At 31.7% G+C, this 25,971-nt stretch overlaps 3 protein-coding genes and 3 long non-coding RNA genes across 7 annotated transcripts in view; 4 read left to right on the top strand and 2 right to left on the bottom strand.

Moving 5' to 3' along the window:
* Window positions 1-25,971, top strand: part of LOC143913579 (uncharacterized) — a 346,453-nt gene that overhangs the window by 7,386 nt on the left and 313,096 nt on the right. The gene's annotated exons all lie outside the window — the stretch shown is intronic.
* LOC143913567 (uncharacterized) overlaps window positions 1-25,971 on the top strand; it is a 781,442-nt gene that overhangs the window by 472,026 nt on the left and 283,445 nt on the right. The gene's annotated exons all lie outside the window — the stretch shown is intronic.
* Window positions 1-25,971, top strand: part of LOC143913589 (uncharacterized) — a 459,558-nt gene that overhangs the window by 352,368 nt on the left and 81,219 nt on the right. The window lies entirely within an intron of this gene.
* LOC143913590 (uncharacterized) lies at window positions 1,466-4,869 on the top strand. The gene is made up of 2 exons (XR_013260742.1): window positions 1,466-1,600; window positions 1,917-4,869. It is a non-coding gene; the product is annotated as an uncharacterized LOC143913590 (long non-coding RNA).
* LOC143913514 (kelch-like protein 25) lies at window positions 3,351-7,702 on the bottom strand. The gene is made up of 12 exons (XM_077433360.1): window positions 7,645-7,702; window positions 5,891-6,004; window positions 5,682-5,823; window positions 5,465-5,604; window positions 5,204-5,379; window positions 4,942-5,139; window positions 4,707-4,874; window positions 4,476-4,631; window positions 4,245-4,405; window positions 3,966-4,176; window positions 3,694-3,874; window positions 3,351-3,620 (listed from the first exon to the last, which is right to left on the bottom strand). The coding sequence occupies exons 3-12, from the start codon at window positions 5,792-5,794 to the stop codon at window positions 3,496-3,498; spliced, it is 1,629 nt and encodes a 542-aa protein (XP_077289486.1). The 5' UTR covers window positions 5,795-5,823; window positions 5,891-6,004; window positions 7,645-7,702; the 3' UTR covers window positions 3,351-3,495.
* Window positions 6,493-8,093, bottom strand: LOC143913596 (uncharacterized). Its single transcript, XR_013260747.1, has 5 exons — window positions 8,022-8,093; window positions 7,926-7,958; window positions 7,793-7,846; window positions 7,649-7,702; window positions 6,493-7,469 (listed from the first exon to the last, which is right to left on the bottom strand). It is a non-coding gene; the product is annotated as an uncharacterized LOC143913596 (long non-coding RNA).

The raw sequence follows: 25,971 nt of genomic DNA, 5'->3' as shown, positions 1-25,971 counted from the left end.
AAATGTTGTGTCTAACAGAGACTCCGAGATCAATAATAATACGTATATGCATAATGTTGTCTATCCATTAGATCTCATATAAAATTATCTTTTTAATGTTATGTTCTTAACAAACGGAAAACTACAATTTTAAAATCATTGATCATAGTACATACATATGTAGTATAATACATAGTACATAAGAATGTAAAAGATCTTTTTTTAGTATGTCATAAGACCCAAAGTTATTTTTCCCAGAGCCCAGGATTTCTCACGGCGGCCCTGTACACAATTGAAAATTGAAAAATATATGCATGTATATATTTTTGGCAAAATTCCAAACATACCATTACTAACAAGTATGTTTTATCATCATCAATATGAACAGCCATTAAAGCTTTGAGGAACAGTCTTTATCACCACCCATCATCATGGGACGTGAAGTACTATTAAAATGCTCGCAAATTGTATCGCTACAATCATGTAAAACACTTCCTGAATTTATGTGCACGATTTTATAGGGAACTAGTGTTTTTACACGGCTTCGCTCGGTATTTGTAATATAAACCGCTTAACATGGCCAATCTAATATGTAGTAAACATTAAACAAAATAATCTCTTGATAATTACAAAATATATACAATTTGTATTCATATTAACATATTCCCATTTTATAGAAGAGTTTGTAAACATCACTGCTCCTATGTTTTTGTTTTGACGTATTTGGCCGTAACAATCGAAAAAAAGCAATAAAAGCGAGATTGAGATTGATTTTTTTTCAATCTTTTTTGGCAATATGTAATTAATTTTATTTAATATAAAAGTAACTAAATAAACTGGAAAAATGAAAGAAAATACTAGTTTAAAAAAGGATTGATTTTATAAAGTTTTTTATAATTTTTGTAATATCGGTGCCCGGGGGGTCGGCGGGGGGGGGGGGGGATTAAAATATCCGAATTAATCTGGCAGCCCTACCCCAGGGGGATCCCCGAATATTAATATGTATATATGTATATATTAAAGATGATGTGCATTATTGGCGTCACTGTGTCGATTTTAGTTAATAAATTTTGCCAATTTATAACGAACAAAGAAATTAAAGGGGGATCCAAGGGGGGTGCCATGCCTCCCCCCTACCTTGGACGAATTTACGTTCAAAAAGTGGAAAAATAGGGGAGAAGGGTGGATGAAATAAGATGAGATTTTCCCAATGCAGAGACGAATGGAAGAGGTGTTCGTCCAGCAGTGGATGGCGAATGGCTGTAAATTATGATAATACACACATGTGATTTAATTTTTCAGATTTAAATAGATTTTATTCATTATACATAGATCATAGATATAGAATAATAGGTTATTCTATATATGTATATGTTATAGATTGATTTTTTTGTAAATTTCGGTTTCTTCTATTTTAATTTAACATAATTACACGATTGTTTTTATTGCGATCTGCTGCAGGGCATATGTATGTAGTTTTAGCACCATGAAGTCTAAAAAGGCACGATGTGACAGCAGCGATCTTATTACAAAATTTTGCGTCGCAGCAATTCAAAAGCCCTTGTTAGAAGCTTCTCATCAAGTGGCATATCTGTATGCTAAGGAAATAGCCGAGGAATTGGTAAAACAATGTGTATAGTAATAATTGCTAAATTTATATTAGGCTCTGAAGCACGAAAGGAAATTCAGCACATTCCGTTATTGAGCAATGTATGCAATTGCGGAATTAAGATCTCAGTAATAATATTTTACTGTAAATAGTAAAAGATGTCAAATCCAGTCCTCTAAAAGAGAGTATGTTGGTGTTGGTGTTAATTCTAAACAGAAAGTAAAAATAAGTTGAATGCATTGAATGAATAGAGTGAAAAGAAATGGCCAAAATATTTGAATTTGAATTTAAAAAGTGAATTCACTTGTTTGTTTTCATTCGATTTCAGTCGAAGAAAAATGGTCGAACCTCACGCCAATTTGATCGCGAATTTTTAACGTTTCAATTCATTATCAATTAAAATCAATCAATATGTCGTTCGCGAATAAACCCAAAAATCAATTAAATTGTGACATTAAGTGACTTTTTATAATAATTTTCCTTCGCGTGTGAAAAACGAATTAATTTTTTGTTGTTAGTGAATTTGAATTTCAAAATTAATTTTTATAATTGAATTGAAATCAAATATCAGTGTTTGTTAAATTATGTGCAACGTTTTCAAATGTGTATTGAAGAAGATGATGAAGCTACTGCTATGGAGACTACATCCAGCTGGTGAATATTAACCTTGTTTTACACACGTTTTATTAATTTTTATATACTTACAATTTAAATCGTAGTCATCTCACTCCAGTTTCGTTCAAAATGTCATGACACCTTTAGCCGTATAAAACCAATTCACTCTACCGTGCGTAAAAAGAGTGGAACTTTCAAAAATGATAAAAAAACACGATTAATCAAAAGAAATACTAATTATTTAAGTGAAAATCCAAATAATTCAAATTTGTATGTGAAAAAATACACTACATATTACATTTCAGAAGCGCTGGCATAAAGACAATTAAAGGAAATATGTTGATAACGTTTTCGAAATTGTTGACAATTATTGGAAACATAGATAAATAAAATTATCCCGTAAAATAATATTAAACTTAATAAAAGTGTGAAAAACCATCTTAAAATCAGTCGAATATCATTGAAAACACAAAAATATGTATTCATCAAAATTTTTTATCAGAGAATCTCTGGTACTACAAACCGTTTGAGAATAACTGGAATTTAATAAACGGACGGAAATCTGTGAAATCATTTGAATTTGTAAAGTTACATTATTTGGAAATTAACTTTAGGATAAAACATATTAATAAAATAAAAGTTTCAGAGCCACTGACATTAACATATTGATTATTTCTCATAAAAGTTAACAAATTTCACAATTCGATAAAAACCACGATATAACAGAATAAAAGTGTAAAAGTATTTGAGAAACCTTCGTAAAATCATTTGAGAGCCGTTGGAATGCAGCAAATTGCAAAAACATATATGAAATTCATCTTGATTTTTAAATAAAAGTAATAATTATGAAAAGTTTGAGAATCATTTAATGAATAATGGAAAAGTATTATTTAATCGACGAAAAGTGTGAAAAATATTTGAGAGCCACTGTTTGAAATAAATTTAAAGAAATAGACAGAATTTATTTTCAATTTCGATATTATTTAAACAAGAAAAATGAGATTAGAAATGAAATATAAAATTTCTGGATTGAATTGAATTGAATTCATTTTTATGTATATGTTTTTGATTTTGGCTTCTGATTCTCTGATTTTTCAGTTCATTTAGATAATATTAATTATTCATGAGTAAATAAACATTAAATATTGACGGAAAAATAAAATATATTTTGAGAAGTTGTTGCATATTATGTATTTATTCAAACATTTGGATAAATTAAAAATTCAAAAAGTACATTTAATGATTATTTCAAAATACATTTTTTTCAAATAATACAAAAAAACTGCAGTCGATCAAATAATCGAATCATATGGAATGACATTTGCAACTGCATTATATCTGTTTCTGCTCAGACTTGTTGAAGCTTTCCAAGATTTGTTCGTCTCGTCGTATTCCCAAACATCACTTGTAAATCCACCTGAAAATCAAAACAATAAATTAATTCTACATTCGAGACCCATAAATCCAAATTAAGTTGTAAAAAAACTCACCCATGCTAAACAGTTTATTTTGGAAACAGCCGAGACTGATTCCGGATGCAGCTTGCGGTAGTTTGATGAATGCAGTCCACACATTTGCATTCGGATCGTAATGCTCCACACTGTCTAAATTAGTACCAGTTTGAAAGGCAATTCCACCAGCGACGTAAAGTTTTCCTTGGAATGCGACGCTCTAAAATGGTGAAATCAAAATTTAGTTCATTTTATTTTGGAGAGTTGTATATTATTTGCGATAGTTGTGAATAAAATTAATTGATGTTCACCGAATAATCACATCTTCTTTGAATCATCTGAGCGCGGTAAGTCCAAGAATTGGTCTCCACTGAATACATCTGCACTTTATTCGAGGATATAAATTCACTTGTACGCCCGCCTGTTATGTATATTTTATCGGCGATGACAGAAGCACTATGCTGACTAACTGCTAGCAACAATGGAGCGATGATCTCCCAATCCCCAGTGTTGCTGCTCCACCTAATCGAAATCAATAATCGTCAACTTCTCTTTCAATCGATCTGATGAAATGATTGCAATTTAATCACCTTTCCACTGAAGATAAACGGCCATGATTATCTTTACCACCAATGGCGTAAACATCCGTGGACGAACCGCGCCTAAGTGTCACTGCTGAGAACAAATAACGATCCTGATTTAATGGCTTCAATGGCTTTTTCTCACCGCTTTTCAAATCGATGTATTCCACCTGAAAACAAATAAATTGGTTATATTCCGATTTCTCTAAGCAGGTACTTCGCAACACCGGAAAACGTTACTGAAGTCATTGATCCATTTGAAGAATTCAATCCGCCGATGATAAGGATCCAATCTCCCACGAGGACAGACGCAAAAGATGATTTATTTATTCCAATTTTTTTGGATAGAGTCCAACTGTTCTTTAGTCCATCAAATATATCGATGGTGTTTGCCATCTGAAAACACGTTATGCAATAAAATAATTAATTTACAATCCAATCAAAATATTATACTTGTGATACAAAACTCACATCAATATCCCATCCCCCAACCAGTGCCATTTTATATCCTTTTATTTTACTACGAGGGGTCTCTCTTGGGACGAAAGATTTATCATTCTTGTCTTTAACTGCTTGTCTAAGAGTGGTCATACAATCAGCACACGAATGACAGAAAGTTAATACTTCATCGATGAAAAACTAAAAAAAAAAATTATTAAAATGGATTTTTTTCAATAAACTGCAACATTCAATTAATCTCAAATACCTCCATCGAGAGCAAGGATAACCTCACGGATCTCATCAGCTGTGCCAAGTCACTTTTACGGTTCGCATTATCATGATTTACCCACAATTTCACAGCATTAAATATGCTTTCTTCGGAACGCACAAACAAATCATTCGATTTCAAGATTTCATTCACGTTGGAGACCGGCAGATTGAGAAAATCTTTAGTTTTGTGCAGCTAAAACAGAAGTGGAGTTGAAAATATTTAAGTGACATATTTTTTTTATATAATCAACACTCACCGTCTCGAAATTTCCCAGAGTCAAATCCATTGCCTCTGTCTTCAAATCGGAATCTTCCGTTGATTTCAAAACTTCCAAACAATTGGAAAGATCGACCGTTTCATATCGCGGTGGAATTTTCACTTCGAGTCGATTTGCTAGCTCCAATAATTTGTCATAGTGACGGTCAGCTATGCCTAAAATTATATTTCAATTATTAAATTTAATGACGAACACACACGCATTTTGAATTGATTATTTCAGATAATAATGAACTCGTACTTATTTCTCCAGTGTAACAATACTTCAGGATTGCATTGATAACGTCAGAGTCAAAAGGGGAAAAAGTCTCACTCAATTTATCTATGTTTCTACTAAAGAATTCGCTGTACGCCGATAACACGACCAAGTGCGCGTAGAAGCTGCAATTATGATAAATGATAATTTAACTGACAAAACAAGTTGGATTTTAAGAATATTTGGATTCGAATTAAAATACTATCGGCCTCCAACAGCAAAACTCGTGTCGCATTTCTTATCTCGTTTCATGGCATCGTACAAATACTCCACCCGTTTTGCCGCAAAATCGGAACTCGCCTTCACTACGAACATCTTGTTTCTGATTTTCTCTTAGATTTCTCCTGAAAAACAAAGTTGAAAATTAGACAATATAACTATAAGTGCTAAGCAAAATAAAGTTCGACTTACCAATTGTAAAGATTAGCAGCGAATGATGCGGAGCACTGTCGTTCTGCGGTTTTATCTCGATAGATAAGGATATCTCAACCCTTTCGTTGCATTGAAACGTATATTAATTATTTACTGAAGTTAATTATTTCTCATAAATGCCATGACAGGTGACCAACATACGGGGAATATATAATTGAACTTTAGTTAAAATCAGGGCTGTGGAGTCGGATTCCAACGTTTTGCTATGATTCGATTCGGACTCGAATTATTATATAATATTATAGTATGATCGACTTTTCTTGCCAATGCATAAAATTATTAAAAATGAAAATAATTGCGATATTTAAAATATAAAAAAAAAATAATGGAATTAAATTGCCATTTACCCAATATATCGAATTATTGGTAGTGAAATAGGTATAAATAAAGAGTAAGTACTTTCATAGTGCATGGATTAGAATTTCATATACAAACATATCAATTTAATAAAAAAATTGAAATAAAAATAAATATTTAAGCACATCAAAATACGTGCAAGTCAACTATTTTATTTTTAAGGTAAATAAAATAAGGTCAAAATAAACAAAGTAACGTTAAGTTATTTTATTTATTTATTTATTCATAATCATTGAGAAGATAGAATTTATTTTTATTCCCTCTCAATTTTGTAATAAACTTTATCTTTAAATAAACAAAAATATTTAATAGTGATGTTGTTTCTGGATTGGTATTTGGATTTTGATTTATGAAATTTCAATGATTAAATTGTAAAAGCGATATTCACATATTTTGCAGGAATAAAAACAGTTTTTCGAGTTTTTTGAAACGAACTTACATGTAAAGGGTTAGCACTTGATTATTTACCCGGATGTGGCATTATACTACACAAAAACATGTTTTTACAATAATAACGAAAAACCGCATGGAAATAACCACTCATCCGATATTAAAATAATCATCTTCTCACAGATAAAACACATTTTGAAATTAAAATTAAGATCATCGATAATAGAATTCGACAAACTAGTCAAATTCGCCATGCATATTTTGCACTCAAAAGGAATAAAATCTAAAGTAAGCAATTAATAAGAATTATGTATTTAACCAAAAAATGTATTTTCTTCAAGATATGTAATTTCAATGATAGCGGAAAAACAATTGATTATTAAAAATGCAAGAATAATTGTTGACACTGGTTTTAACTCTTATCTATTATATTATATTATATACTAAATGCATTGCTCCAATGCTAACTCATTTTATTTTCGTTTATAAAAACGAAAATTCGAACTGAAGATTTTAAATAATGTGTATTAAATTTTAGGTCTTCTCTTAAGTTTTTGGATTCAATTGTCTCATAAGCCGCTTAACGGATTGGGATAAATCGTAAAAGTTATGATAGATAAAACTTATGATAGCCCTTTCAAAAACGTATTACTGACGCTAACATATCTGGTAGTTATTGTATATCTATATATTTAAATGAAAGGAACAGGAAAGAAACGGGCAAAGATCAAAAACATTTATCGACTTGAATTTGTTAGATCAGCATACGATGAAATCCATTTATCCATTTATCCAGCTATCTGAGCTGAAACTGAAATTACAGCTCAGAATTGATAATATTATGGGAATAATATACATATGTATGTTAATCGGTGTGACTTACTCAGTTATTGAGGACGCAGCCTCTCCATTGGACCCGAAAGTAAAGTGGTTGTAATTGTAATTGTAATTGTCTACCATCGATATATAATATTAGCAGTTACTACTTACATTTCAGATAGCATGGCCCAGCCCCGATTTTTGTTTTCAGAACCGCTATCAGAGCTGAAATTTAAAATAATTCGATTAATAACAATATATGTGATTTTCTATAAATAATCATACGTATAATAGATATAAGCAGTTACAACTTACGTTCCGTATAATATGATCGATCTTCCACTTTTTGTTTCGAAATCACAATCTGAGCTGAAATTTATAAGCGATTGGGATTATTAACATATCCAAGAATTGATAATAATACAGAAACAATATATAAATGAGTTACTCGTTTGATGACGTTTCTGTCTCGGTGATGGACCTGAAAGAAAAGTGATTGTAATAAAGAATATTGTCAATCATTGCTAAATAATCATAGTCGTACATTGAAACTTAAATTTCCGATGGCGATGCCGAGCTTCGACTCTTCATTTCCACACCGAGCTGATTTTCCAAACTGAAATTTAAAAGCGATTGCGATTATTTACATATCCGAAAATTGATATTTATTTAAAACTAGCTGAACCCCGGCATGCAATTCCCGTTCCCGTTCCCGTTCTCGTTCTCATATGTGAAAATTGTAAAATGGTTTATTTTCTAATAATTATATGTTGTTATCGTTTATAATCAATATAAAACTGTAAATTTTCCAAACAAAGTAACGTTTGGTTATTTTGTTTATTTATTTATTCTCAATCATTGAGAAGATCAAATTTATTTTTCCCTCTATTGATCAATTTAATAATAAACGTAATCTTTAAATAACCAAAAATATTCACGAGTGATGGCTAAAATGAACAATCTGAGCTAAGATATTGTGTCTGGATTGGTATTGGGATTTCGATTTCTGAAATTCAAATGATTCCATTGTTAATGCGATATTCATATCTTTTGCAGGAATAAAAACAGTTTTTCGAGTTTTTTATAACGAATTTAGGGTTAAAGGACTAGCGCTAGATTGCTTACACGGATATGACATTAAACCACAGAAAAACATGTTTTTACAATAATAATGAAAAACCGCATGGAAATAACCACTCATCCGATATTAAAATAATCGTCTTCTCACAGATAAAACACATTTTGAAATTAAAATTAAGATCATCGATAATAGAATTCGACAAACTACTCAAATCCGCCGTGCATATTTTGCACTCAAAAGGAATAAAATCTAAAGTAAGCAATTAATAAGAATTATGTATTTAACCGAAAAATGTATTTTCTTCAAGATATGTAATTTGAATGATAGTGGAAAAACCGCACAAAAAAACAACTGATTATTGAAAATAGCATCAGAATTGTTGATATTAGTATAATATTCTTTAAATATTATTGTGTAATAGGCAGTGATGTAGTGCTAAATTTTATTTCAAAATTAAAAATCCCCAAATTCTGCGATCATAAAAAAAAATATTTAGTTATATGGTTTTTAACAGAAAATTTTTCAAAATGAATAAAAAGAATCATTTCCATACATTTTAAAAACTTTTAAACGAACCAGCACTCCTGGAACTGCCAGGATCGGAAGGTGGAGGAGGGTCGATCACGCTGTTAGTCCTCGGAGTCGGTGCTCCCACACCAGATGTAGACGGAATATCTTCATTGTCTTCTGAGGCCATCACACCTGAAAATAAACAAATAAAACATGAAATTGATGAAGTATTGTCACATAAGCTCAAATAGAGCGGACGTTGAAAGCATGTAAACACGATTCCATGATGATTTTTTTTTTCAGTATATGATGATCAGTTATGACTAATTCTGCATCTACACTACTTACACGACACAAAATCAAACTTCTCGTATTTAATTTTTGAAGCCATTGACAAAAGTCTCTTATTATATAATACATATTGTTGCGTAGGGGTGGGTTCAGGATTCAAATGAAAGGTCAAAGTCGCTTCACAGCATTTATTCAACGATTCAGGAGGTCCACACGAAATACTTGGCTTATTTTTTAGGTTGGGTAATTCCTGCTTGTAAAAATTAAATAAAAACGTTGTTAAAACACATCAATTATCGAAGATATGATCAATAAAGAATGTTACTAAACGATTTTATTTTTATACCCATTTTAACCAGTGTCCTCCTTTGACATTTTCAAAACCTGGTCACCTTAACTAAGAGCTTCTTACGGCGGGGAGATTTTCCTAAAATAAAGAAAATAGTAAAAGTAATATAACATTGGAGAAAACAGTGGAAATTTTGATGATAATAATGATGTGTATGCCTGGCAGTCAAAATTATTTTTTGCACAGGAAATAGCACGGGCAAGGATTTCTGTAGGAAATAATATATGTCTAACCCTTTCAAAAACGTATAACTGACGCTAACATATCTGGTAGTTATTGTATATCTATATATTTAAATGAAAGGATCCGCCGTCATTTATCGACATGGAAACAATCCAATAGAATTTGTTAGATCAGCATACGATGAAATCCATTTATCCGATAGAAGCATTTCATATGAAATCCATTCATATGACCTGAAAGTAAAGTGATTGTAATTGTAATTGTCTACCATCGATAAATAATATAAGCAGTTACAACTTACATTTCAGATCGCATGGCCCAGCCCCGATTTTTGCTTTCAGAATCGCTATCAGAGCTAAAATTGAAAATAATTCGATTAATAAATTCAAGAACTGATAATAATACAGAAACAATATATAAATATGTATATGTGATTTACTATAAATAATCATACGTATAATAGATGTAAGCAGTTACGAATTACGTTCCGTATAATATGGCCATCTTCAATTGCTCAAATTTATCTTTTAAACTCTTCCAACCGAAACATTGTCACTTTGACACTTTGACACTGACACTTACCCACTCCACTTGTAACGTTTACAAATCCGACCATTACCTTTTGACTTTTTTTCCTCTCCTCCGCTTGATTAATTCGCAAGTACATTTGTAGATCCTGAGTCAATTACAAATCGAGTTGCAAATGCAATCCAAATAGTTTAAATTTCCCTCCAAAGAAAAAAAATCGCTTTAAAAATCCAAAGTAAAAAAAAACTATAAATAACACCAACATTCTTGCATAAACATAATGTAAAGACAAGAGGGGGGGGGGGATATGATTATTAACCCTCCCGTATCGATATGAGCGTTCTACGTGACTTGACAGAATGTTAAATGACAGAAAACGCAAATATCGGAAGGCAAAGATCGAATATCGAAAAATCTTAAGTCGAAAGATCAAAAAAAAAAATGATGCATGATAAACGGTACATACTCACTTAATTTGCGCGAGCAGGATACAACAGGAACAAGAGGAACAGGCTTTTCTTCCCGTATTAATGTGCGCGCGCAGAAATTTTTTTGTTGCTTAGTGTAATTAATACTAGTGTTTTTACCCGGCTTCGCTCGGTATTTGTAATATGAACAGCTTAAACATGGCAAAACAATCTATGTAATAGTAAATATTCACTTGTTTTTTTATTAAATTTATTTGAACCGATACTATTTATATCGGTTCAAATAAATTTAATAAAATAACTTTGATTTGTTTTCCACGTTCCCAACAAACCTTACTAACATACGAGTACATAGTTACAAAGTCTCCTTCGTAATTATATATTAGCTATATTAGATTACACACTGATGGCGACCAAATGATAGACTCAAATAAAAACATTCAATTTTAGGTTTCAAACGAAATTTTTACCCCGAATTAATATGATTTATACAAATGCTGATAAAATTAAAGTACGATCGATTTATTATTTTGTGCGATTATTTTGTTTTTTATTTTTATTAAATTGACTGTCACGAACAAACAAACATATATATACAGTAAGTCTCTTATGGGGACTAATCTAGTTGTGAAGGTGTTCTTCACCACCAGTCCGCCATGTGTTATAGACAGGTTCGTCTGTGTTTCGGTAGTAGTAAATACTGCTGTTTGTTTGAATAAAGTTGTTTTATTGTTTGCCTAAATATTATACAAGTGTATTAGAATATTTGGGGAAGTTTTCTTGAAGCGGCTATTGGCTGTTGACTTGGTGTCGTGATGGCCGCTGGATCTGCAATGTGTCGTTGCTCTGGATCCGGCTATGTTCAGATGTCTCTGGATATGGCAGTGTGTTGTTGGCTCGGCGTTCGGCTATGCTCAGAAGGTCTCTGGTCTGCTGCTGTGTGTCGACGCTTGCTGCTGTGGGTCGACTGAAGTTTGTTTGGAGTGGACCTCCTATTATATTGTTTTTGGGCATCACGTGGTCGTTGCAGCTGGTGTTTATGCGTGTGCGAGGAATGTGTTTTTGTCGATGGGGTAGAATTTTCTAGAACGATTGGCACCGTTCCGTTCGATGTAGTTTAATGGCTGCAGGTGTGCTTCGACCGGTTTGGTTCCACTCGACTGGTAGGGGTGGAGCTTTCTAGAACGTTTTGGCACCGTTCCGCTTGATTTTAGTTTAATGGCTGCAGGTGTGCTTCGACCGGTTTGGTTCCACTCGACTGGTAGGGGTGGAGCTTGCTAGAACGTTTGGGAAATGTATTCTGCGTCGCAGTAAATGTCTTGATGATGGTGACGAGATTCCTACACTCTTATAAAAAAATTATATGTACACCCTCGAGGTCTGCGCCCCCTGGGAGGCGGAGCTCTAGGGCTTCGCCCTCGGTGCCTACACCCCCGGGAACTTCGAATCCTTTGAATCGGAAAAAAGGGAATTATATGTTCGATGACGTCAGAACAATATACTGTTGATGAAAAATACGTAGTTACATAAATACATAAATACATACATATAGGAACAAACTTTAGTATTTTATATTTATTTTACGGTCAAGAAAAAATTGACCATTTTACATAATGAAAATGGAGAAAGAAAAAAAAAAAAAAAAAATTACATTGAAATACAAAAAAAATCGAAAAAACATAAGAATAATGCGTACATACACATCTGTACACACACACACAGTGGCGGACTGGCCATACAAGCGAACATGCCCGATGGCATGTGGGCCCCACTATCTGTTGGAAAATATGGGCCCTCAGTAAAATTAAATAACTTTTTATATTTCACGTATGTAATAATTTATAGGACTTTGGGACCTAAAGTTTGGGTATTTCAACAAAATAAATTTCTTACGATATACACAAACAACTAATACCTGCTTTAACAGCCCAAGGATCGGTTAACTTTTTTTATTAGGCTAGAAATGTAAATTGCGAGGGCCCTTTTGTCGGTCCCATTTCCAACCTCAATATTATGTATGTATATACCAATACCTATGTAACAACTACCTACTGAAATAAAAATGGGAATAAACGAATTTCCGTGAATAATATAAACTGAATTGCTTAAAACAATTTCGATAGGAAGATTCATTATCAACCAGCGATTTAAATTTATTTCATACTTTCAAAATAACATTTGATTATGCTTCGACGATATAGTATGATTTAAATACACAATTTTAAACAGTTTCCGAATATAAAATCTATTCCTAATCTAGATACATCCATGTATATAGAAATATAGGATAGGGAGCCCCTCCCCAAAATCCCGATTTTCGATTAACATTAATTGAAAATATTATGCATTGTTTTCAGGGACGTAATTTGGGGGTGGGGGCATAGGGGGGCACTCGCCCCCCTAAATTAAGGAATAGTGTGAATTTAGAAAATATTATGAATTTAATGATTAATAAGATACTATGGATCTATGAATGCTACGTTTATTTCTTATGTATGTTACTTTTGGGTAACTAATAAAATAATCGCTGCTATGTGCTTTGAAAAAAAAATTTATTATTTCGAAGCAAGTATATTTTGGTTTTTCAGTGGTATGCCTTGGGTAAAATTTTTAGAAATTGTTCATCCTATGGAGCGAATCGTTAGAAAAGTCCCCTTTACTTTATTTTGTCTCAAAAACAGATGTGTAACGTTTATTTTTCCGAAAGTTCGTATATTTTTTGTTTTCAAGAAAGGTTTTAAATTAATATTTTACTTAATTGGTTCAATCACAAATGATTTTATTTCTCGAATTTTTATTTTATTTGCAGACGTCCATTCTCTCACAAAACAACGAATGAGATGAATTTAAACGTCATGTGTAACGAATTCGGTCCAAAAAAAGTTTTAGTTATTTAATAAAATTGCTTTCTGACCAAAACTTTATCAAATTTAGTACATAAAGAATACAAATAACATACAAATACAAGAATACAAGAATACAAATACAGTAGACGTGATCAGTGATCGATTCTGAGTTCAAATTTTCGCATGATCACAAAATTTTATCTATTGTTATTACGTACATATGTACATAGATAAAGTGAAGACAGTCGGTAGAAATTAAGTTAATTGATAGTTTTTTGGTGACTCAGTTAGATGGTCAATTTTTGTTGACCATGTGAAGACTTTTGGAAAAAAATTTTCGCCTGCGGCGCTTTTTTCTCTTTTTATATATATTATTCTTTCAGAAATAAGCTGATTTTTTTCATATTTTATAACTCAATAAGGTGTATGTAAAGAAAAAAGTATATCCATTTTTATTCTGATATAAGCAAGATTTTTTGAAAATTTTTCAATTTGACCAATATTTGCCTGCCCCCCCCCCCCCAAGAAAAAGCTGAAATGACGTCCTCAATTGTTTTCTACCGAAAGTAAAAGCCGCTTTTATGCCGCATTCTATAATATTTACCTAGGACAAGGGTTAAAACGAAATATACAATGTAATTTATGGATCTATTTTCCTTTTGCCATTTTTCTTGTAACTAAATTTGTTTATGCCCATTTTTGAAAATTTTATTTATTTTTTACCCTTGATTTTTAGCATGATGGATAGAAGAAAATTTTCTTATATGGGGGGGGGGGGGGGACAAATTTTTTTAACCCTCTGTGGGCCCCCTTTGACTCCTGGCATGCACTAATTTCAGTCCCAGTCCGCCACTGCACACACATACGCATGCATACATGCACACGCAAATTTAAACACATGCATACATATACACATACACATATGTATGCAGTGGCGGACTGGGACTGAAATTAGTGCATGCCAGGAGTCAAAGGGGGCCCACCCAGGGTTAAAAAAATTTGTCACCCCCCCCCCCCCATATAACAAAATTTTCTGCTTTCAATCACGCTAAAAATCAAGGGTAAAAAAATAAATGAAAAATTTTCAAAAATGGGAATAAACAAATTTAGGTACACGAAAAATGGCAAAAGCAAAATAGATCCATAAATTACATTGTATACTTCATTTTAACCTTGTCCTAGGTAAATATAATGCATCATAAAAGAATGCGGCATAAAAGCGGCTTTTAATTTCGGTAGAAAACACTCAGGGACGTCATTTCAGCTTTTTCTTGGGGGGGCAGGCAAAGATTGGTCAGATTTCAAAAAATCTTTTTTATATCGGAATAAAAATGGAAAATATTCTTTGCATACATACACCTTATTGAGTTATAAAATATGAAAAAAATAAGCTTATTTTTTGAAAAAATAATTATAAAAAAATATTACGTAAAAAGCGCCGCAGACGAAATTTTTTTTCCAAAAATCTTAACATGATCAACAAAAATCGACCATCTAACTGAGTCACTAAAAATCTATCTTAATTTCTACCGAATATCTTTTCACTTTATCTATGTACATATGTACGTAATAACAATTGATAAAGTTTTGTGATCATGCGAAAATTTGAACTCAGAATCGATCACTGATCACGTTAATATACGAACTTTCGGAAAAATAAACGTTACACATTGTTTTTGAGACAAAATAAAGTAAAGGGGACCTTTCTCACGATTCGCTCTATAGGATGAACAATTTCTAAGAATTTTACCCAAGGCATACCACTTAAAAACCAAAATATACTTGTTTCGAAATAATAAAATCTTTTTTTTTCAAAGCACATAGCAGCGATTATTTTATTAGTTACCCAAAAGTAACATACATAAGAAATAAACGTAGACCCATAGTATCTTATTAATCATTGAATTCATAATATTCGCACTATTCCTTAATTTAGGGGGGTGAGTGCCCCCTATAAAAAATCCATAATACTTTCAATTAATGTTAATCGAAAATCAGAATTTTGGGGAGGGGGCCGCTATCCTATATTTCTATATATGTACATGGATGTGTCTAGATTAGGAATAGATTTTATATTCGGAAACTGTTTAAAATTGTGTATTTAAATCTTACTATATCGTCGAAGCATACTCAAATGTTATTTTGAAAGTATGAAGTAAATTTAAATCGCTGGTTGATGATGAATTGTCCTATCAAAATTGTTTTAAGCAATTCAGTTTATATTATTCACTGAAATTTGTTTATTCCCATTTTTATTGCAGTAGGTAGTTGTTATATATGTAGGTATTGGTATATGCATAATCTTGAGGTTGGAAATGGGCCCGGCAAAAGCGCCCACGCAAATGTTGAAACTTACATATCGAGTCTAATAAAAAAAGCTAACCGATCCTTGGGCTGTTAAAGCAGGTATTAGTTTTTTAATTTGTTTTATTGAAATGCCCAAACTTTAGGTCCCAAAGTGCAATATCCTATAAATTTTTACACACGTGAAATAATGAAAAAGTAATTTAATTTTACCGAGGGCCCATATTTTCTAACAGTTGGTGGGGCCCACATACCATCGGGCATGTTCGCTTGTATGGCCAGTCCGCCACTGTATGTATGTATATATACAAAAGGAACTACATTATACTAAAAAAATATATTTAAATATAACGGATTTCATGTCGCATTTACTAACATTAAATAAATCGATCATGGACAATTCATATCCAAGTCTGCGCAGTAGATTATATAGTAGATTAAATGTCACGCGTCATTGTGGCATTGCAGCGCATGCCGCGATCAGCTAGTATATTATATTGGCAATTGGACTAGTCGTCACATTGCGGTGCTCACAAAGAAAAATTTTTCCATGAAAATCGAGACTACACAATACAGTAATAATGCTGGGGAGGGAGGGCACGGATAATTGAAAAACACGGATAATCCGAATCATCAAATTTTGACTTGGTTTCGAATATAATATCATATTCACAACACAAATTTTTGTATCATAGTATACTAGAAAAACGCTTAAAGTTAAGCAGATGTGTGGCCGTTAGTACTTATAGTTAATAGTACTGTTGCCAAAATATAAAAACATCTAGTCAACCAGCCAGACGAAGTATTGAAGTTGTCTACTAATCCTAATTTTTCATGGAAAAACTTGGCTGTTTCCTTACACATTTGACCGCTAATTGGTATTCCCTTTGTTCATTTTCGATTTAACTATATGAGTATAGTTGCAAACCAAATCTTCGTATCTTGACATTTTCATACTTTTTCGTTTCGAAAGACCTGCAGAACTATCACAATCTCTCGCGAACTCCTTTAACTTTTCTAATATTTCGAACAGGTATGTAAATCTGAAATATTTTCGAGTTAATAGCAAAGAACTTGTTACTTATTCGATGATCAAAAGCGACTGAAAGAATTGACGCAATATTAAAATACATTTAAAAAGGGAACGAAAAACATTTCTGTGTGACATAATTTGTTTCAAATAACGCGCATGTTTACGGTCGCAATCAATCGGTGCATCTCATTATCATATAAGAACAAAATTTAATTAATTAAAAAAAAAAAATTAATATTTTTCAAGCACGGATAATCCGCAAACTGGATAATCCGCACCCGGATAATCGAGAGAACACTGTATTTGGCACTCAATTTCTCGTTAGTATGATAGTTATCGTTGGTATTGTTGCGTACGGGTGGGTGGAGGATCCAAGTAAAAGGCCAACAGTCGTTTCACAGCATTTATTGATGATTCAGGAGATATACGTACTGCCAGTGCTCCGTCCAGAATGACATGATATCGCCTACGTACCGCCTTATAAAGGGTAGATCTCTCAGGACGCCTAATCTGTTTACCTGTTGTATAGTCACGTATTCGGATATGTATTTCCACGACATTGGGTCTCCCCGTACCAATTCTGATAAATAACTAATATCGGTCATTGTTTAGCCTAAATGCACTTAGAGTCCAGATATAATCTTTGGAAGTAAGTGCATGCACCTAGTTAATCCGATAACAGATATCCGTTGGTCTAAGTGCAATTGCCTCCCTCTTAGGTCAAATCGTCCCGATTGACCAACAAATCATAACTGATAAATCTACAGTATTTACATTTATCTCCGATATCAGTCACAGTTACATTTACAATTACAGCCGTTATCTTTACATTGAATACATTAACGCGCTGTTACAATGGAAACAATGACATTTAAATTCTACTACCGTTACATTAACGTTACCTTTACAATTCAAATTCTGTTACAGTTAGATTAACGTCACCTTTACAATGGAAACAATTACATTGAACTTTAGTTACACTTCAATTTACGTCACCTTGACAATGGAACAAAAACATTTAAAATTTCGTTACACTACGATTTACGTCACCTTTACAATGGAAACAGTTACATTACATTTCTAATCGCCTAAAATTAGTCATCCGATGTTCTACATTTGGAAATCATTATTTGTTAGCTCTTCGGTCCAAAATTTCTCACGTGTTTGGTCCATGTTGCTCGCATATCTAAGTTTCCCATCCGAATTGACGTTATTACGATTCACTGTAAGTTCGCCTAATGCAATTCACCTAATTCGAGTATACCTAAGCGAGTTGGTCGAATATCAACATACCGAACGACGACCATACCTAATGTCATACATACCTAACTGCAGTTTACCTAAATACAAATTGATCGAATGAAGGTTGTTTTACGTTGACGGATAGATGGCACTTTTGCATTGATAATTTCAAGATTATTTAAAACAAAATAAAATATTAAGTTGTATTTTAAAATTTATATTTTATTAATAGATGAAGTCGATCACTGGCACGTATTTATTGTTTTTAAAAAATGTGCGTCTTTGGCTGTGTATTTTAGTGATAATTCAAACACCATTAAATATCTTTGAAACTGAAACACTGAAACTTTTTACTGCGTAATAAAATTTTAATCGTTGCGCTATAATTTTTTTTTTTCATTTTCAAATCTGCCGGAAGTAGCATTATTTTTCTTTGAATTATTATATATCCTAGACCGTGTATCGAACTGAAATTTTATATCTATAACTTGTATTATCTTGTACGCTCGAACTTACACTATTTTTTGGACTAATTAATTAAATATCTACTCTTATCGAAAAAATATAGTCCTTCAATTAATATTACATAAATAATAAATAATCAATAAGTTTTATAAACCGGAAACGAGCCTTTTATTACATACAAATCTCAAAAATGCTGCGACTGCTGCTGCCGATGCTGCTGATATTTTCGAAACTATTGGATACTCACATTAAACTATTTATAGTGATTTTAATTAACAAAAAAAATTTAACAAAATCCGACGACCGGAAGTAGAACTTTTGTCTTGTGTAAGATTCCTTATACATATTTGCGCTCAAATTCTATCGTAAAATGATAAAAATATTAATTATAAATTGGATTATAATTAATATTTTTATAAAAAATATTAATGATAAATTCGAGATTGTCGTATCTCGAGAAATCGTTTATTAGAATCTCGAAAATATCAAGAATATTTTAAATTTATCACTACATGTTTTTGTTCAATAAACTGACTGATTTGTATACTTGTTAACTCGTAAATCATTTTGTGAAGTATTGTAATATGTATAGATGGTCAGTATTTGTATTACTTGTCCGGTAAGTTATTATACGGTCATCATATAAGTACATATACACATGTCACAACGAAATCGCACCATTTTAAAGTTACATATATGTGCATGTACGTACTAGTCACTAGTGGGAAAGTATTCGGTTATGATATCACTAAAACGCTAGTGAAAATATATTTTCACTGACAATATGACCCCACTGTAACACACATAAAACAAAAATTTTTGATTTATTATTTATTTATTCGTGTATTTGCTCCTTATATATTAATCAATGTATATTCAGTATTTTAATATGCATACATAGATGTTCAGTATTTTTATTATTTGTCCGGTGACAAAAACACGGGCAAAGCCGGGTGGCGAAACTGGGAATTTTTTTAAATTCTTTGTTACATATTGTTTTTTTTTACTATTTTAAATTACTTTTTTATATTTTTATTTTCTTTTCCTGCCTTCTCTTATAAAATTTTTTTTATATAATTTTACTTTCTTTTCTATTCAATGTTCTATTGTATCTCTCCATATCTTTCTTTCATCATGTCTTTAATAAAGTTATAAGCCCCTGATATGATATACATATGTAGTGTTTGTGTCCTTTTGATGTTGTCGATTTTATATGCTAAAAAATCAATTCACTATATTAAAAAAAAAATTATACTTTCTCGAGAATTCTCGAGATTCGAAACAAAAAAGAAAATCTCGAATTCTCGAGATTCAAATATTTCCAGAAAATAAGATTCTCAAATCTCGAGATTTCGTGGCCTTACGACCCACGATTTGTCCGATATATTTTTGTGCTGGCCACCCTAACGGCCACTGACAGTCGCGCGCCAACGGCTTCGGCATAAACACGTAGTTTTTCTCGCCACCGAAATCACCAGCTCGGCCACTGGTGATGGGTTGTGACGATACTTGGAGACCAGCGACCACCGCGCCAGAGGAAGCATCAGAGGGTCTGTCTCAGTTGTCGTCCAGAAGGCAGCTACTCAACAACTCAGCTACGCGTGGCTAACCTCAAAAGGCACGCGTGCTTTCTTTGTTTACTCCCCCCCTTCCCCCCCTGCTTGATCTCTGTATAACTTATACAAAATACAGTCGCAATACATAAACAGATTTACGCCCTGTTTTCATTGGTTTACAATTTCCTCCCTTTTTTCCACATCACGCATCCCACGCACACTACGAAGGAGAAAGGGACAGCAGAGCAGCCGACATCTTAAATTAAAAAATAGCAACTAACATATAGGTACTTTTATAATATTTCTGATAGATTTTTAACTCATTAAAATATATTTTTAAGATCTTTTTTTTTAATTTGTCATAGGACCCAGAATTAATTTTCCCAGGGCCCAGGATATTGCGATACTGGCCAATCAAAATATGTACACGAATGTTGAATTAATTATACCTCCCACTTTAGTTACGGTGGGACTGATTTTTCATTCTATTCATATTTTAATTCATACTCTATCATCATTAGCTACAAGTAATTATAATCACTGATGATGTTATATTATTATGAATGTGATATCACTCAGGAGATAAATTATTCACATCAATAAAATCATAATGAAACTGTGTAAATAATACGTTCTTGAACTAGTACAATTATTTATAATGCTGTATTGTTTTAGATGCAGATACCATTAATAATACTGCAGATTGTTTATCCTACCAGAACAGTGAAAATGTTGTAAAAGTACTTAAAAGAAGACCAGGAAATCGAATACGGTGGACTAGAGAAATTCATATCTAAATATAAGGGACAACCCGTGTCTGCAAAAAACCCTAACATCTGGATTGCTCAAAATGTCGGATTTTGGTATTCAGATAACTTCTCCATTGAAAAATCAAAATATTTTTTGCAATGCATACTCAAGTCTTGTTGATTCTGCACGGCAAAAGTCGTACATTTGTTCTATAGTCAAAATGAAGCCTTTTTTACGAGGCTCTTTTTTATCATTTAAATGTACTTTTGTTATACTCATAATGAACATTTCAAGAAAATATATAATATGCAACTTTTATTTGTGCTGAAATGTAACATGTCAAAATTCAATACTTTCATATATACAGTTATATTGTATGCCAAATCACTCCATAAAACTTGAAATAATTCATACCAGTAATAATTCATTTAGAATATTGTACTTTAGAAAAATGCCAAATTCACTATTTTATTTAATGTAATAATTAAACGCTAGCAAAGCTTTCCCGCAGTTGTTCTCACCAACCACAACCATTAATATGAAGTACACGTATTTAAGTGAAGTTATATTTCGCAATTGCAATCACATTATCTTAGAATAGCACGAAACATTTCATTACTCAATATAATCAATTTCACCCTACTTATTTTATTTATTAAGTTTTGATAACATGGGATCAATTAAGGTAATGATTTTTTTTTTTAGACATTGGAAAACTATTTCTGAAGAGGATAGGGTTGGAATAACTGTGGAAACTACTGAGGACCCGTTGGTCCTACTCATCGAGCCAAGAATATCCTAAATTTGTTGTTAGTAGATTTATGCGACAACTAATGGAACAGTATCACATTTGTGTTAGCAAAATTTGATATGGGAGCTGTTTCGTTCACAGTTATCGTCGCAGGGAGGCAATCTGCGTTAGAGAATATGTCAAGATTAAAAATGCTGAATTCCATAATTTATTGATAAATATTACTTATACTATGCTATTTTTAAATTTTTCGTATATTTAGAACTGAAATTTGGATTTAATGTACGTTTAGAATCCTAGCTCCACGCTTGAAACCCAATTATAAATGTGATATTAAATTCTGAACTAAAAAAGGATTTCGAAAAAATATGCGGCTTCAAATTTTTAAACTCTTTCCAATGTTAAATTTTATTTATCGCTGTGTGAATGAGCTGATAAGCATTAAATTTTGTGCGAAACAATTAGACATGTCACAAGCTACAGTTATTGATTGAAATCATTATTTACTTAGGGTCTGTGTGGTGTCACTAATAGAACAACCAAATACCATGATCGGTGGAGAAGAGATGGTCATTGAAATTAGCAAACGTCTTTTCGTTTATATTCGTACCAAATTTTTTGTAAAAAACTTCTATAGCTTCACACAAGAGTATTTTTATTACATGACTTGATACAATAGTCAATTTTCTTTAACGTTAGTTGTTTTACATATTGATTATTCATATATTGAAAAGAATATATGTGTTCTGTGTTGTCTGTAATAAGTTGACCATCTGTAATACCACTCATGATTTTTTATTACATGAAAATGTTTATTATAAATTGGTTTATTTCTGTAACTTGATTAATAAATTATTTATTATTTATTGTATTGCTTGTTTCTTGTCTTGTTATTATTGTTTATATTTCATTGTGTTTTGCAATCTACGTATAAATTACTAACTGATTTATATTTGTTATGTATTCATCATAATTTATATTTATTACGTATATTTAAAATTATTAATTATTTATTATGGAAATTGTATCAATCGTAGAAATTGTACTAGTCTGTCTATTATACATGCGTTTTCTTCTCACCTTCTTTTAATATTGATGATTGGAAAGCCAATTTTAATATATGTACAATAAAAAAAATCTGTATATCTTTTTTGATTCCTTTTTATTACTTTGTTTTATCATAAATTTTATTGTAAATATGTACAATGTTTGCTATATAATATAGTATAGTAAATATAGCAAAAGATAATACAAAGCTACAAAAGCAATTAATTTTTTCAATGTCCTTAATTTAGTTCACTCGCCATTAGGTGGGAAATCCTTTTTAAATCTTCTGTCGGGCGCAATATGGTGTATGTAGAGTTTAAGGGCTATTTGCAAAGAAATGTTATAGCATTTATCTGTCTATGTTACTACGCCATCTATTGATATCGCGTCGAAAAATTACTAAATAATAAAATTTACTACTCTTGGTTTGAAACTCGGCTACTGCTGGTTTGAAACTCGAAATTAGGTGAATGTGTCATTCGGTATAAAGATATTAGGTGAATTTACCATTAGGTCAATAGATTTTCGGTAAAAGCGTCATTAGTGGAATTGCATTAGGTGAATTGATTTAGGTGTATTGCATTCGACCAATTTACCTGCTCCCCGTTATTACTAGTACTCGCCACCGGTGTCGCGTCGATAGCTCACACACACACACTAACAGACATTTGTTTACGTTTTTACATTTGACATTTGACGTGTGTGCATTCATACCGCGACATATATAATCCATTCATGACTCAGTCAGTCAGTCAGTCACTTTTCTTCGAAGCCGCTGATATAGCTGAACGCATATCTAACATCTACTGCCCCTCCTCTATCATGTCCAACGTAACCCCGTTGGTTCCACATCAGATGACGGCTTATCCATAAAGCTTTTTGCCAGGATGGATTTCATTGTATGCTGGTCTAACAAATTCAAGGTGGATCGTTTCCAAGTCGATAAACATTCCCGTGATTGGGTTCCACTGATTTCAATGCTATTTTCATAGTATAGTGGATGTGGTGGAGGCAGTTCAACAGCATGCTGCATTTTTATATGAAAGAGGTGGAAAAATGACTAGTATGATCAAGGTAATGAATATTATGACAATGAACATTTTATAAAGCTACATATGTACATAATAAATTTAAAATTCTTTTCTTACAGAAAATATACATTCAATGTATAGGGAGAATAGGAGGCGCCAAAATTAAATTTATAGAAAATCCCTTTACTGTAATAATCACAACTCCGCTAATGAAGAGAGACCAAACCATAATAACATTATATTTATTGACTCAACGTCATCCTGTGATTTGCAACAACACACTATAACTTTTGTTCTGACAGAAAGTATAGCCAGCGCTGTTCCATTAGCAGTTATCACTACTAAAGTCTAACAACTTTTGAGAATTTTTCAGCATTTGCTCTTTTGAAAGATTTCTGGGGAACATAAATCCAAAATATATAGTGACTGCCGATTCTCATGCCGAACGCTTAGCTCTCACTAATGTTGTTAAGGATTTGGAGATGGATCTATGATTGGAGTTTTAATAGTGGATAGACAGATATTATATAGATTATTTAAAAATATAATTATTTCCAACTCATCCCATCTCATGAAGCTGAAATAAACTTTATTATATTTAATAGTTCAGAGGTATGCAGAAAATACTTAAGACTGGTTTAAACTTTTGTTTTCCATAAAAATATTGTTTATTTATGGTTCCAAACTGACTTAAATATCACGATTAAATTATAACCTTGTTTTCACATTGTTCTACCAGAACTTAAAATTGATACATAAATTTTTTTGTATATATGTATGTATCTTCATATTTTTTAAATTATGTATATATTTTTTTAACTTTTCTAAATAATTAATGTTTTACATATATTGTTTGTTTATAATGTTTTACCTTTATTACTTATTTATATTGTTAAAAGCAATTTTTCTTAAGATGTGTAATTCTGTTATTCTCATAATTACATATATGACTTTAATATTAATCAGCTAATCACTCACCATATAAAGTTAATCTCTTTTAATTAAAATAATTTAATAGTTCTAATCATTGTCTTTTACCTATTCTCTTGCGAAAAGTCCATTATCGATATTGTGTCTTAAAACTCATGAAAAGAATTCACCGAAGAACGGAGATATCTGATTTTTTTTTATTTGGTGATTCTTCAATGATTCAATGTTGAAATCACTTATTTCATGTGTCTTTTTTGTGTTTTACATTAATGAATATATATTTTTTGTTACGATTGTTTTAAATGTTATTAAAATTATATTTTAATGCTTTTATATGAATAAATGCTATTCTGTTGCTTGAGTGGCCCATATATAAACCCAATTACCTGACTCTTATTTCAATTTAAAACCGAAAAATCAAGGTGGACGAGAAATGGTCAAGCATCAAAAAAAAAAAAAAATAGCCAATGTTTGGGAATTCCGAGTCATATTGTATTTACACGATCAATCATAAATTGGGATTTATTTCAGTGAATTAAGATTTCGAAACATACTTAAGTAATTATAACTCTATAAAATTGCATTATGATACAGTTATTTTCTTTCTTAAATATAACATGTAAATTAAAAAGCAGAAATAGTAGATTGTAAGCAGAATATACTACGATGACAATTCATATGTGTGTAGCGGCTGGCGAGCTTTTCTGAAATAAAATTATTTTGTGGAGCGAATAGCTTGTTACAGGGACGAGGAAGAGATGATAAAAATTATAACAATTATTCTCAAATGCTTATATTATATTTTCCAAATAGCAGTTTTGTGTAAACAAGATTTAGACAAGTTTTGAAATTTTGAAAGGAGTATCTATACAATCAGAATGATATTTGACAGTTTAGATTTGAATAGGATGTGTGATTGTAGAGTGTTGAAAAAATAAAGGTTTTATTTGTTTATTTAAGATATAGCCAAGCTTAATAACTAATTATATTCAATCACACAAATAATAATGTATTAATATATACACATACATTCACATATGTACATAAATACATACATACTGTTTGAGGTGTTACCTTACAGCTACCATAAGTTTATCAATATTACAAGTATATTTGTAATTTCATCTGGCAGCTTATTATAAGTAAGAACACTTCCATACATACACGTT

This window comes from Arctopsyche grandis, chromosome 6 (genome assembly GCF_051622035.1).
Source record: "Arctopsyche grandis isolate Sample6627 chromosome 6, ASM5162203v2, whole genome shotgun sequence".
NCBI classification, from domain to species: Eukaryota; Metazoa; Arthropoda; class Insecta; order Trichoptera; family Hydropsychidae; genus Arctopsyche; species Arctopsyche grandis.
Note: the sequence above shows the minus strand (reverse complement) of the source record. Positions and strands in the feature narration are given on the sequence as shown.